Genomic DNA, 15278 nt, shown 5'->3' on the forward strand with positions numbered 1-15278 from the left:
TTTTAAAGCCAAGTACAAAAGAAGTTTATTTCATGCAACTTACATCTGTTTAAAATCAGAATGGGTGTCTAGGTGACTTTTAATCACAGTGATACTGTATGAAAATCAGCTGATATTCAATTTGTATCTCTCAGTGAAATAAATTCTAATACTGCAGAAAATGTATCATCTTGTTAATACAGATCTAAAATAGAAATTAAGCTATTTAAGTCTTTATAAGATTTTACAGTTGATGAAAATAGCTCTTATTATTATATCCACAGTACCAAACAGGGAACAAATTAAGGTACACTTTTAAAATACTAATTGAAAGTGCAGTTCACTATTGCAAAACTACAGCATAAGGGTCGTCTATTTTATACAGAAATAAGTATTTTGAGAGAACATAGGAAAAAACAAAGGATATGCCTTTGAAGCGAAAGTCAGAACTTCTTCAATTGTTTAAAAGGATTTAAATGTCAAATGACTTGCACTAATCTTCATCATATACCAAACTTACAGAAATTAAGTCTACTGAGCTGGTATTTTTCACACATTTGAAAAGGGAATACTGCCTGTATGAGTGGACTGAGGTAGGCTGAAAATTGCCCACATCCTCAGGACTGAAAGGCTTTGATCAATGGCTCACACCCTGCTGACAGTCAGGGATCAGTTTTGTGCCCCATGCCAACATCTAACCAGTAACCTGGACAAGAACCTAGACTAGATACTAACAAGTTTGCAGATGACATTAAATTAGAAGGATGAGATGATATGCCAAATGACAGAGCATCAACCAGCTGACACATCATGAAGTGCAAAGGTCTGTACCTGGTGTGGGAAAATGCCATGTGCTGGGAAGGAACAGCCAGACAGTACCCCTGCTAAAAACCAGGCAGGTGTCAGGTTTTAAAGGAGACAACAGTGCATTCTCATTGTGACATGGGATATCTCACTGTGTGCTACACTAGCAGGGGACGCAGAAAGCCCACTACCCCCTGAGATGCAGTGCTACCAAAATTCCAGAGGTTGTCTAGAATTTGTAATTTGGATGGAAACACCCATTCTCTTTAGAAATGGCATGTCCTCCAAGGTTACAGGAAAAACAAAGTATTTTGCACAGAACTGGGATAATTCTGAACTATAAGGAATTGCTTTGTGGTAGATCTGCTAGCACATTTTAATTTCTGACAAAGATTGCAAATATTTTGTGATACACTGGATAGCATTTTCTCTACTTACTATCTAACTAACATTCAGGAGGTTTAAAATTTGCCTTCAACAGAAAGATTTAGTATATCACTTTTTAAAAATTTCTAAAACTGTTAATGGTATTTTTCTTTCAATGAGTGTCAAATAAACAATGGCAAAAATAATTAAATCAGTGATAGATAGTATCTTTAGTGTTAACCAAGTTTCCATCTACACTGAAAATAATGACACTCACAAAGCACCAGCAGAACACTGTAAAGCTGAAAACCTTATTTTTGCTTTTAAATTTAAAAATGGCTTTCAAACAAAATTGAGGACAGAGTTTTTATCCCTCAAATGCATTTGCAGTCATACGCACATAATGGTTTCCAATACCACGATCAACTGCACACGAAGACTGGAGCATGAGGGAAACAAATGTTTAATAATATTATTTTTAAGGAAAGTGACACGATAGTTAATTGCTATTTTGCACACAATAGTGCAGTGTCATTGATGCAAGTATGATGAAGTTAAAAAAATATAGTTAAAGAATCCAAACCTTGACATATTTTTTTTGTTATAATAATAATCATTGCAGAACTAAAAAATAAAATCAAATATCTGACTAGCTTCAAATAGACAATAAAAAGATATAAATGTTTGAATAAACTTTTCCTTGGAACAAATCCTGTTAATTTGAACCAAATATTCACGAGCAACACAGGTTATATCAAATATTCATAAGCAATTCATGAGCATTCACAATTCTTAATAAAAACGTAGTCAATATTTCTTTTAGGTTTTCATAGTTCTTCCTGGTAACAGAACTGTGTGAAGAAATTGTAAGTCATTAGTAGCTAGCTGCTCTGCCAGTTGCTTTGCCATACAAGCCAGGGGGAGACCTAAATGCATATTAAATAACGTAATCTCAGTTCTGTAGGGACTTGATTCTGCAAAAGGAAGAAGCAGGCGGAGAGCTGGGTATGTGTGGTAATCTACTGAAAACTGTTCAAGCAGCTCTGCTGGCAGCATCCCACACCTATCTAATAATTTCTGTTAGGTCTCAGTACCAGAATAAAGTGTAAAAATTCAAGTGCACTATGTATGCTGTGTATGTGTAAAAAGAAATACAGTGTATATGCATGAAATCTAACCTATTAGAAGTGCCTGGGTGTATAATGCATACATAAATTCAAAACTAGATCATACCACATGGAATGCAGTTTTTACCTCATAAAATTACTTCTTTTCCTTTTATCAAAATCTGCCCTCCTACTGTTTCATGTTTAGGAGATCTTAAAATAGAAAGTGCAACATATATTAACTGAAGCTTAGCAACATGTAACAGACTTGGTGCTTAATGAAAAAATATAGAATCACTTTATCAAAAGCTGTAAAATGTAATTCTGCACAAAAAAAGCTGGTTTGGCAACACAAGTAGTAGTTGTTAGGTATAATATGTGGGAGCCTCTGCCATACTCACAAATATAAATATAGAGTAGAAAAGCGGATGGGGAGAAAACCAGAGCCAGTAAAGTGAACACTGTGTGTGGCAGAAAATAGTTGCATTTACAGTACTATCCAGCTTCTGAAGAGAAGCCAGAATCCTTCCCATTAATCTTTCTGTGCTTTAACACTGTTGCAAGGCTTCAGGGAATTCTAACTGTATAACCAGTTATGAGAAAAAAAAAAGATTCATGACCAGCCAGTGGTAAAAGAGATGATTGCATCTCAGCAGCAGTCATTTAGAATATGAACTTTCATATGCATTTACCAAAATCATCTCAAATTCAACCAATTAGCAATTTCTTTTCAGTCTGATTACACAGTCAGCTTCTCAAAGCTAAAGCATGTACAGTAGATCTCAAACCTCTGAAACACAGTTAGATGTTTGGTTGTCTTCTGATTTTAAATAATGCAGGTTTTTTACTGCCTTAAAAATCTACCCTTCACACAAGTGTAAGTGTACATATTTTAAAATTACTTACTGTACATCTTCATATTGTTTAAGGCATGGACAATGGCATATGAATGGAAACAGTTTCCAGAAAAGCATATATTTCTGACAAAGGCCAGCCCAAGCACATCACACCAAAGGACTAACCTGAAGCTGGAAATGACAGTGTTGTGACCAAAGAGTTTTTAACAAAAATAGTTGAAACAAAATGGAATTTTTTTTCCTCTTTTTCTTCTTCGTTTTTTTTTTCTTTAATTTGAATTATGTTGACTCTTAATGTCTGTTTAAAGCACCGGTTGCAGTTTTGCATTTACCACCTCTTCCGAGCGACTTTGGATAACACATCTGCTTCTTTAGTTCTGAATTTTCAGTGTATGAAGCTTTAAAAGGCTTCTGTTTCTTTCTTCTTCTTTTTTTTTTTTTTTTTTTTTTTCATGGCTGCTGCAAAATTAAAAAGATCCAGAAGTGGTCAGGGGCCTGGTCTAATGCACTTTCAAAAGTCCATTATAAAGATGAATATAAATGCGAATGATAGGTTTTTCTGTAGACCCACAAACCACGCTTAGCTATAAGAAACATATTGTGCATAGTAATTTTTTTCTTCAGAGTGATATGTTTACTAGATCTACATTCTCAGTTTACCAGAGTACAGGAATATCTACTTTACTAAAGCCAGGATCCTTTCGCAGTTCCCAGTAGGTATCATTGGTAACCCAGGCTTCTCTTTGATTGGCATCAATAACTTTTCTGTAGGGGGGAAAAAAAAAAGAAAGAAAAAGGAAAAAAAGGTCTGACCATATGTCTCTGCTCTTATGCAATACGAAATCAAATTCCATACCTCTCTGATCTAACCCAGTACTAAATCTGATATCATAGTTCTGAAGGACACAAAACCAGTCAGGGATTTAAAAATAAAAGTCAACCTCTGCCTGTGTCAACAGCATAAGGTTTAGAAAACAGTCAAGATTGCAAATCTGTTATCTCATCTGTGTGAGAACGTTTTAAACCTCATAAGTCCTCTTTGGCCATTACAGATTCTGATTATGTTCAGCAGATCAGCCATGATATCTAACCTAGCAGAGTGCAAGACTTCTACTCATTATATTTTCTCATCTATATTTTGCTCATCCTCACCAAACGCATTAACTTTTGATTCCACATACTAAACATCAGGCTACTTGATATGACTATCCCTTGTTTCAGAAGAATTCTTAATTAAAATCAAAGCCAACAAACAAATAAAACCCCTCCACTCAAAAATAAATACACTGAAATTAAGTGTACATAAATATATATACAAAAGTATATATATGTATGTATGATGCAGTTGTTCAAGTCACTATTTACTACTTTAAGCAGTTGCTTAAAACAGTAACATAGTTAAATCTTAGAACCTAATATATACTTCTATTTCACTTTGACATACAAAAACCATTGGCTTTAAACTATTGAAAAGTTGCTTCAGGCAGAGATCAGGCAATCAATTATTTTTCTCAAAATCACTATTCTCCAGCTCTCACGTTTGACGCACTACACCAGTAGTAATTCTTGTAGCACTTTGTCCAGTCACACTACAGAAAACAGACTTACTACTGAAATTAAGGGACTTACTTAAAAAACTTGGGTACATATTCAATGCCATTTTCCTCCATGTACCGCCTCCGACTTCTCTGGAGTTCCTCTATTCTTAGTTTCTCAGATGCTGCCGCTTCTATATTTCCTTCCTCCAGAAGCCTGTATGGATAACAGCAATCATACAGTGTCTGAAACAAGAGATTTTCTAGGACCAATCAACAAAAAAACAAGCAGAAGCCAAGCTGGTTGTGTTACACCTACTTTCAGCTCTAGTCATAACCCCATAAGAATAACCAAGATGTGATTCCCCAGGTACGTGTATGTGACCTGGAGCCCAAGGCACACACTTTTGGTAACTTCAGCATACCACAAACATTAAGTACCGTGTAAACTGAGAATTACAAGGAAATTAATGTTGCTTCCATTTATAGCAGGGGAGCAGGCTCTGAAAGAGTCTGTCTTTCCAGTTCATTACGAGGAATCTTGCCACTACCCAAAGATTTCACTATAGGTCTATTATGTCAACAAGATGCTTTCTACTTTCCCTCCACTGGGTAGAGCAGAAATTTGATTGCAATATTGAATACATTCTCTGCTAGCTCAGTCCTCCAAAGCTTAGTTCAGACTGTAGTGAAGACACGGATAAAATTTGATACTCAGCCAAACCCAGCTTTAAACCTACCAAATATTAAATGTATAAATAAGCACTCTTGCCTTTGATCTGGCCTGAATCGTGCATCTGTTGAAGGAAGAAGATCTTTCAGTAAAGGATCTAATTCATTGAGCTCAATAGCAAACCTCGTGAAGCCGTAGTAACGTTCATAATTGGTTGGCATGGAGCCTGAATGAATATGTATGAGAAAGAAAAAAGCTTTTTGAACTATTACTCTAAATATGCTATATTTTCATCTCAAACATCATTAAAAATCATCAAAATCTATTCTTTAGGTGGAACAACATTCGTTAAATATTCATTTCAACTGCTTATCCTGCCGAGGTTGTAATTACATGCTAACAGATTCAAAACTTTTTTTTTTTTTTTAAATAAAAATTACTGGTTTCAAGATTTTCAAGCTACACACAAGTTCCTGTTCCCCAGGAAGTGGGTTTTCAAATGTCTCTATAAAAGCTTTCCTTAACTGATCTCCACAGTTAATATTGGAAGATCACACTAACTGAGAGACTGATTCAGCACTGTCCAGCACCTTCAGCACTGACAGCAGTCTGAACAGGCATTGCAGAGTAGGGTGCGAAGTAGGGTTCAAAATACAGTCAATACAGAGTAGAGTTCAAAATACCAGCAATAATAAGGACAATTGTCTCAGACAAGCAGTAAAGAAATGGAAATCAGCTCCAGAAATCACAGGAGCTTGACATGTCTGAAGACTGACCCTTTAGGCTGATAAAGACAACATTAGGATGAAAAATTTAAGAAATTGGCACCTCCTATTTGTTAAATACTCTGCTCTCTGTGAGAAGGCAGGCAGGCAGGACCAGATAACCATTTTTTTTTTCTTAATTTTATTTTTAAGTTGACATCACAGAATATTTGCCCAGGAGTCAGACTGAGGTATAGAATACTACGTCCTGTAAGAACATTTCCATTTACCATTATTATAAACACATGTAAATTTTTGATTGTGTAGCCCAAAATTTAATTTCTCCAGTAGTACTTCGTGTATTTAAAATGACAGCTAAAATAGCTTTATACAGTTTAGGCTTACAGTCCACTGCCTGTCAGAGTTTATTGCAAGTTCCTTACCTGGCCTCCATATGCATTTGGCTGAAGGGGCAACTCCACAATAAAGGCCTTCATGCCACTTTCCAAAAAGGCGATGAACCACCTTCCCTTCTTGATCCATCACAACACCCTGGACCTCATTTACATTTGAATTCCAGTAGTTCACCTGCAATTTTAATAAATAATTGCTATTCACCCTGGTTTTCACACTATGCATTGTACAAAACATATACTGCATGAACTTTAATATGCGGTACTGACTGTACAAATTTTGTATCAGAACAGCTCAGCTGGAACCATGAATATTAGAATTCAAAATTCAGATTATCTGAATATTAACTAATTTAGTATACGAGCAACCCTGAATAAACTTATATGTGGTTTTGTTATAAAGGTATTTAAATAATACATGGTCTTTGCCTGAATATTAAAATACTATGAACCGAAGCAGCATTACTTGATTTAAAGAGAGAAAAAAAATTGACTGCCAAATTCTAGTAAAGGCAGAAGAAAAATGGCACAGAAGTCTCCGGTGACTTTGTGTTTCCATTGTTGTGACAGAAAAGTAATTTTGACACTTGATTTTTAATTTAAAACTGACAACAGCATATCACAGTGCTATACAGTAATGCATAACATTGACATCAAATGTTCAATAGAATAGTCTTCTACTTGACATAGCACTCTCATCTTACAATTTACATATTTACAAATGTTGATAAGATAAAATGTGGAATGTGGATTTTGGGAATACTGAAAAAACAGCTGGATGTATGCTTAAAAGATGAAGTTTTATAAGTATAGAATGCATATGTTACCTTGACAAATGTGAGTTTACAAATACAGACACTGCTTTTTGTGTTTCTGATAGTTATCTCTCCATAGTGTTCTATCCACCTCCTTCCACTAAGAATATTATGTATGCAAGTAGTGACTTTGTTCCAGACATAGTAGTCTCCATACCTAAGAACAGATTAACAAGTAACTGGAAACATACATTAATCATTATAGACAAAAAAAGTAAGATGTAGTTCTATTTTTATAAATACAAGACTATATTCCTCAAAAAATTATGAAACAATAGCTTACTTTAATAAAGCATTACTTCTAGCTACATTATTAATCCTTTACAAAGGAGCTCACCTGAGCTGTAGTGTAGTGAACTGAAGAATGGTGCTAGGAACCACAAATAAAGACACTATGAACCACTGAAGCCCTTCATGGCATGTTCACTGTCCTCAGAGCATTAAGTGCTCTGGCCACAATTCCTTCAGGGGAAGGACAGTGACCCAAAGATAACATAAGGTTGAATAGAGGCTATAAGCAGACAATGTAATTAAATTACAAATAGAACAAAATAAATATGGAAAGGAGATAACAGAAAGAAAGTAGGAAGCAGGAGCTCACTTAAACATCACCCCTTTCCCTCCATAACAACTACTCAGAATCCGAGCATCTCCATTGTCAAACAAGGGAATAAAATGAGGAAATTATATTGTGCAAAGTACATTCTCCTTCAGAGCTGAGGGGGGTAGCATGAAGATAGAAGCCTAAGATGTTCCTGAGTGCATTTACATTAGATGGATAAAGAGGTGAAGTAGAGTTATGCCATATTGTCAGAGGCAGAAAGAAGGGCTGGCTGCGATACTGTAAAGCCAGCAGACTTGTTTAAAGTATCCTCTTATAGCATATTCTCAGGATTTACCACTTGCAACTCATCTTACCTCTGGTGAAACAACTGAAGAACATGCTTTGGCTTATCCAGATTTTGGAAACAGACCTTACATCATTATTACTACTGGTTGTTCTGAGGTAACGTTTAATAGTACTCAGACTGTTAGTAAGGACAGCACTAGCTGCTGTCAGTTCTATATCGCAGCCATGTTCTGAACAGTTGGTCAACACTGTACGTGTAAAACCTGAGCTCTAAAAACATTTCTATCCCACTCTATCAATTTCTATGGAGTTTGTATATTTTTCCTTCAAAAATCTAAATCAATCTTCAGGCTCAAAAACGCTTCAGTATCCCCATCTATACACCAGGGAGAGATTTGAGCTACTTGCTGACTCTCAACAGTACAATCTGATGTCTGCATACACATTTCCCAGTCCATTCACAAGGCAGCGCAGTTTAGATTGCAGCAGAGACTGAAAAGGAAATAGGACAGGAGCTTACTTTGGAAGTGTCACATTCAAGGTTCCAACTGGAAGAATTTCCATTGATTTCCCCCAGAATTTGTTTTTCCACCTGATATCTGAATACAATAGTGAAAGATTTACAAAACTGAAAAGACAGAGATCACTGCAAAGGGAAGACTTCAATGTCAGAACATGATCTAGGCTAGTCACTTTAAAACAGGGGAGCATGAGGTTGTCATAAAAATACAAAAGTGAAAAAAAATACTAGAAAATTACATTAAGTCAGAAAAACTAAACGTAAGTTTAATTTTGTTGTAGAAGTCATGCCTGAGCTACATTATTGTTAAATCTCTCCTGCAAATATTCAATACAAATTAAATGCATATGCCAGTAGATACAAGGAAAGCAAAAGCTGCTTCTTCAACTGTGTAAAAAGAACTGCTTGTGTTTGTAGGAAATATTCATTTTCTTGGTAAAAAGCTTTTAAGCAGAAAAGTATACAGAGGCTGCAAGAGACAAGAGAAGTTTTAACATATCTGCTCACTCCTAGAATAAGAATTTTACTCAGTTTGTAGTATGCTGCTAAAAATAATAAGCATACAAATTTTGAGTAAGTTCCAAATGCAAAGATCAGCTAGTACAGCCAAAAATTTTACTTGTTAATAAAAAAGGAGTTTGTGTTTTTGAATTAAAAAGTATACCTTGCCAAAACACGAAGTTCTTTGATTCACAGTGACAGGCCGAAATGGGAGGATGGTGGCTAACCTGGAAAACAGTTTAGCTGAGTTAAGAACAGTTCATTTTCATTTCTAAGACAATACAATTGTTACTGCAACAAGAAAATACTAAAAATAGCCCACACTATTTATTAAGTTATGTTGCTATGAAAACAGATGCAACTTAAGTTTGTACTTAAAACACTGTGTACTTAAAAGTTCACTCATACTAACAACCTTTCTTTATTACTAAGAAAGCAAACCATTCTAAAAAGAAAGAAAAACCAAGATTAACCTATAAAACAAATAAACCCAAATCTAAATCTTAACAAGAGTGTCTACATGGAAACAACCTTTACCTGCTCTGAGAAAAAACGAAATCCTTTGTCTTCTCTAATACATTCGTAAGTTTCACCAAGCAGTGGGTTAAATGGCTTGCTTCCTGCTCTAAAGTATGTAGAGGCATAGCCTGATGCTGCAAAAGCAGCTATGAGGACCTGTAAAGTACAAGAATGTGAGAATAGGCAGAAATTGTTGTGTATAGTGTGTATCACTGTGTGGTATCACACAGCTCACCCTATTCAGAGTGAAGTCTGTATTAATGAATCATGTCTGAGAGTGAAGCTACACATGCCTGTCAGAATCAGCATAAACTGTATTTCTTCTGTTGATACAATTTGCTTTTCTTCATTGCCTCAGTCAGTTTCTTTCAACAGTCCCCTAAAATAACATTCTGCATAAGATAGGTTTTTTCCTACCTGTGACCAGGTTTATCACTAATAATCTAAAACACAGACCCAGCTCTAGTCTAGGCTCTCTGTGAATAAATATTATAAGATAAATTTTAATGACAAGATCACATATCATTTTCCTACAGGGACTATTTTATTTAGTGCCAAACATAAATGGCTCTTATCAAGGATGTCCATAATGCAGAATTATCTCATAATTTTCCATGCACTTGTGACCTTAGCAACCCCCTTGTCTACATGTGCACCCAAAATTTAGTAACCTCTAAACAAGGTCTAGCTGGGAGTAATAAACCAAGTGACATGCCATGATAATTTAGATTACAGTTCCCTCAAGCAGAGGTTGAGAAAAAAATTAAGAAAACATCACCACAGGTACTCAGAAATACAAACAAAATTTAAAAAAAAAATCAATTTGGGCATAAAAATTATCTATGGATAATCTGCTAACAGCAAGGCAAACCTTAGCTAGGTCTCATTCTCCTCATGCTAGCAAGGATGATGTAGCACTTGTGTGCGGTTTTACATGCTTTGCTTTCTTCCAAATATGTAATGGGTGCTCCATTCATTTCATCTCATTCATAAATACAGCATCACAGAATTAATGCTTTCTTCACAAGCTTTTCTTCAACAGTATACAGATATGCTTACAATATACAGAGAAACGAGAACAAAAAAAAACGTATTTTTGGATGCTTATGTAAGATAGCAAAGTCCTGATGCTTTAAAGAACAGTGTAGAAGTAGGTAACATATGCACAGCACCGCTACCAGTGATGTATTCAGCACTTTTGCCAAGTAATCCTACATGCCTTATCTTGGGTCTGTAATTTGCATTTTTAAGGTGCTTGTTAAAAGTTTGGCTTGTTTCCCCAGTATTGTAGTAGACATCTGTAGCAGAGAAGAGAATTGATTCTGTGTTTCCAAGGAAGCATTCAATTGCACTGTGGCTATCCTCCCTGAACTCTCCTAACATCTTCAATATTCACATTTGAAGGTTTTCAACAAAGGAGGCAAGCTGCCTGCTTTACTCATTACATCCCTGCCTAGTCCTTACAAGGATCTCTCTTTTGTGAGGGACATAAGGAATCTGGTATGAAAACAGCATGTGATGATAAATAATTCAAAACACTATCACATGACAGGTCCACCTTCTTCAGTAGCAAGGAAAAATTACCAGTGTGCAAGTCTACTCACTCTCCTGTAGACCACCACGTGAATGTGGCTGTTCAAGGACCTGAGTGTATGGCTATACGATAGCTTTAGACAACCCCTCTTCTCCCAACTATCCACGCACAATGCTGCCAACCCATGTGAGGGAACAGTTCAGCAAGAACACTGCCAGCTTTCCTTTAACAGCCTTTCCCTGTTTCTTCTGAGGGAGATGGACATATGCTGTTTGCTGTCAGTTGAATCAAGACATACTTCCAGAGAAACTGAAGTCAAGCTGTCCAGGCAAACTTTGTTTTGGTATTTTCAGTCCTCACTGTTAGAAATTGCCTAGGATGATACCTTACTGACAGCTACATTTATCAGAAGCCAGTCACAGACTTGATTAGCTCTTGGAGACTCCTGGATTTGATCACTGAAAACCAGGAAAGGATGCTGCAGGGTTAGAAACTGACAGTGTCCTATAGAGTGAGATCAGTTGTCACATCCATGAGTCACAATTACAGGAGCTGGTTTGAAGGCAAGTCCTTCAGCCTTGTTCAGATCAAACTCACCACACGTAACTGTTCACAGCATTCATCTGACCCGGCAGGGTGGTCTGTTATCAGTGAACAGCAAAAGAAGAGAGGACCTTGCACAGACCTCCATTCAACAACTCTCTTTTTAATACAGACATAAGAAATGGTACACTAAATTTATTACCATGCGTTCATAAGGATCATCTGTTTCAGCTGCCTTGTCCAAGAGTTCACTGTATTCCAGCTCTTCACAAAGATGTTGCAAGGTATTCAGAGGTTCATTTAGTTCAACTGGCATGGATACTTTGGAAAGATCTTTACCAATGTTATTTCTTAAAATATTCCACAGATTGATGTTACTGGTGTCAGGGCTGGGAGCTGGGAGACAAGTTCTCCGGCCATTCCTGAACGCACCTCCTGTTAGCTCACCATTAAGAACTGAGAAGGGAAAAAAGCATTATCATAAGAAAGCATCAGATTAAGAAAAACAGACTTATCTACTCTTCTAAACCACTACCGGAACAAGCAAACCCAACTTCACTAATTTCACCTGAGTTGGTCTTGTACAGACATGCAGAAAATCTGGTACACAAATATAAGCAACAAAATTTCCCAAAGTTAAAAACATAGCAGCATACTTTGCCGAGAAATGTTGTCTGCAACACTGGTGTTGTCCTCAGATATATTATCACTCACATCACTGATATAAGATTCATCATCAGAAGCCTATAACATAAATAAAGTATCAATTAAGTCAAATACATATAAAATATACTTACAAATGATGAAAAAAAATTAACTGAAATACAAATATTCAAAGAAGTAATCTCTAACCAAATTACAGCTTTTAATTAAATCAACTGTGATCTAGTGTGAGGTGTCCCTGCCCATGGCAGGGGCGTTGGAACTAGATGATCCTTGTGATTCCTTCCAACCCTGACTAATTCTATGATTCTAACTGGATGTTTCGATCAGCCCATACTGCCAATCTATCATATGATCAAAACTTGGTTGTGCCAACTCACAGGATATGAGCAATCCTTAGCAAAGACAAAACATGCTGGCACAATCATTTCCTCTTACAGAAGAGTTGTAGCAGACCACAGCACTACTGTGGTTTTATAAAAGGATATTCTTTTTTTTTTTTTTTTTTAAGAAGAATAATTTATTCAGAATAGCACAGGAAAGCTATAGACAGCAGCATGATTCAGCAGCATGAACTGTATCTGACTGCTTGAGCTTGAATGAGCCAATTTTTCAGGCTTTTGACAACTTCCCCAATTACAGAGAACAACTTTATATATACATAAGAAGAGGGTTTTTTTTAAAGAATATTTTAAAATTTAAATTCATTGACTGCATAGCCATACATATTTGTTCCTGTTTATGTTATGCTTATCTGAAACTGCTGAACATAAGCAACTGATAAAAACAACTTTCAACTCAGTTTTACACTTCAGGGAACTTCTGTACCCCATCACAAGAGAGTCTCAGGTTCACTTGTCTATACTTTACACATTTTGATACCTTTTTATTCTAAGTAGCACTCTAAAAAACTTAAAATAACATTCATTCACTAGTGGTATCACCTAAATCTGTCCAACAGCAAAGCCACAGCTCGCTGTTACAGCCTACCTCATTTTCTGATGAGCTGGCAGATAGAAGCACTTCCTGTGCATCAAAGAACTCTGAAACAGATTCAGACATAGAGAGCCTGCTCTCATTAGAAACTTGCTGAGACAGTGGCAAACTGACATGAATTTGTTCACCCGTCTGTAAATAAAGCACAGAAAAATAGAAATATTATTTCCAACATCAAATAGATTTGCATAGGAGTAAATCACCTGAACCATTTTTCTATGCCAGTTTTAAGCACAGACAGCATTTAAGTAAGGCTTTGTGCATACCTAAGAGATGAGACTTACAAATACAAAATACAGTGCACGTTAAACAGTGAGATATGTGTCTTTGAGGCCTGCTCAGCACTGACTGATAAGTTTTAGTGGTGCAAATAATCACGGAACTAGTTCTGTATCAGGAGGAATGATTTTGTGGACAATAGCTGGATTTTTTTTCAGACAAGTTCAAGCAAGAAATTCAGGTGAAAAGACATCACTGAAAGGTAGCACTGATACAACCAAAACTCAAATATAAAGCCTTATAAGGTCAGGAATTCACAACTTACTTTCAAAATAAATGTCCTGTGAACCAGTTTAGTAACAAATGTTTGAAATGTTTGAATATTCAGAAGGACAGCTATAATACATATTTATTTTATTCCATGTTTGTACTCCAAATCTCATTTGAATTGTCATTAACATGGACTCAGTTCTGCTAAAGGGAATGAACTCTCTGTGGTTTATTTCAAAGAGAATTTAAGAGCAATGGGGAAAGCTAATTTAAATAGTGGAATGTATCTTTCTCTTCCTGCTCTTGTTGGGAGGAAAATTAGCTTTCAATTACCCTACAGGCTATCACTTTAAGAAGGGGGGAAGGGGAATTAAGGTTTTCTCACTGTGCCATTCCACCAAAGGAGTTGCTGCTGTAGAGGGAAACAGGTTAATGACTTAATCCCTTAACTTATACAGCACGTTGCTTCTGGGAGATGATACAGATGAAACTACTGCAGCCCTCCTAAACACAGTTATCTTTTAAGATTGCAATTCCATTCCCACTAATCTTACTACAGAATTCCTGCAAATGATTTTGTTGACATCTTAATCCTATAAATTAAGAATCCTTCCCTCAAAATCCACTAACAAAACAAAACAAAAAATCCCCACAGAACACAACATCCTAAACATGCCAAGAGATCAAAATCCATTTCTTTTTAACCGAGGCTTACAAACTTGTAGATGGTTTATGATATTTGATGAATTATAATGGAAACAGAAAATTACTTTCACTGTTATCTTTACAGGTGATTAAAATTGCATGGTTTGGAGGGAAGGACTTGGAAACATACACAAGCCCCTACATGAAAAAAAGATGCTCACACAGGCATTATCTACACAGGGCAAGATAATACATATAAAGCAATCAAAAAAAAAATGGAAGACCCAGGAACCTCTGAAAAACTCCTTCAGTCTGACACACTTGTACCAAGACAGTGAGGTAGGTATGACAAAGAAACAGCTAACCAACAGAAAATACAAAATAGAAGAAATGATCATTGCTCAGAACTTCACTGCAGGTGGCTGTGTTGTGGCACAGCTTCACCTCTATGTTGCTACTCTCCAACATGCTGGACTCTTGGAAAAATTGTCTGGACATTTTCAAAAAGCAAATAAACAAAAGTAATTGGAAATGTATTTTCACCTTTCTTTCTTGTTAGAAGAAATAATTAGGAAGCAAAAATATATTAATTGAAATGGCACACGCATAGGAAAATAATAGTGGAAATGACAAATGAAAAAATATTTTGTTAAAACGCAAAGAGAATGGCTGTCAAAGTGACCATTTTAGTTGCAACATATTATAGCTTTCAGATCTGTCCTCCTCATGAAGGAAACTTAACTTGTCATTATTACAAATGTTCAGA

The 15278-nt window shown here is 36.0% G+C and overlaps 1 protein-coding gene across 4 annotated transcripts in view; it reads right to left on the reverse strand.

Annotated features, from left to right (window-relative positions):
• Positions 1-3768: 3768 nt before the first annotated feature.
• The window catches only part of OSBPL6 (oxysterol binding protein like 6), a 44208-nt gene continuing 32698 nt past the window's right edge, over positions 3769-15278 (reverse strand). For all 4 annotated transcript variants that reach the window (XM_054380726.1, XM_054380727.1, XM_054380725.1 and 1 more), the window contains 11 exons: positions 13373-13510; positions 12376-12463; positions 11922-12175; positions 9661-9798; positions 9287-9350; positions 8623-8701; positions 7265-7409; positions 6468-6612; positions 5420-5546; positions 4742-4864; positions 3769-3877 (listed from right to left, as the gene is read on the reverse strand). In XM_054380726.1, coding sequence (XP_054236701.1) covers positions 3769-3877; positions 4742-4864; positions 5420-5546; positions 6468-6612; positions 7265-7409; positions 8623-8701; positions 9287-9350; positions 9661-9798; positions 11922-12175; positions 12376-12463; positions 13373-13510 — 1410 coding nt within the window. The remainder of the gene's footprint in view (positions 3878-4741; positions 4865-5419; positions 5547-6467; positions 6613-7264; positions 7410-8622; positions 8702-9286; positions 9351-9660; positions 9799-11921; positions 12176-12375; positions 12464-13372; positions 13511-15278) is intronic.

The sequence above is a fragment of the Indicator indicator genome, chromosome 5, assembly GCF_027791375.1.
Source record: "Indicator indicator isolate 239-I01 chromosome 5, UM_Iind_1.1, whole genome shotgun sequence".
NCBI lineage: Eukaryota > Metazoa > Chordata > Aves > Piciformes > Indicatoridae > Indicator > Indicator indicator.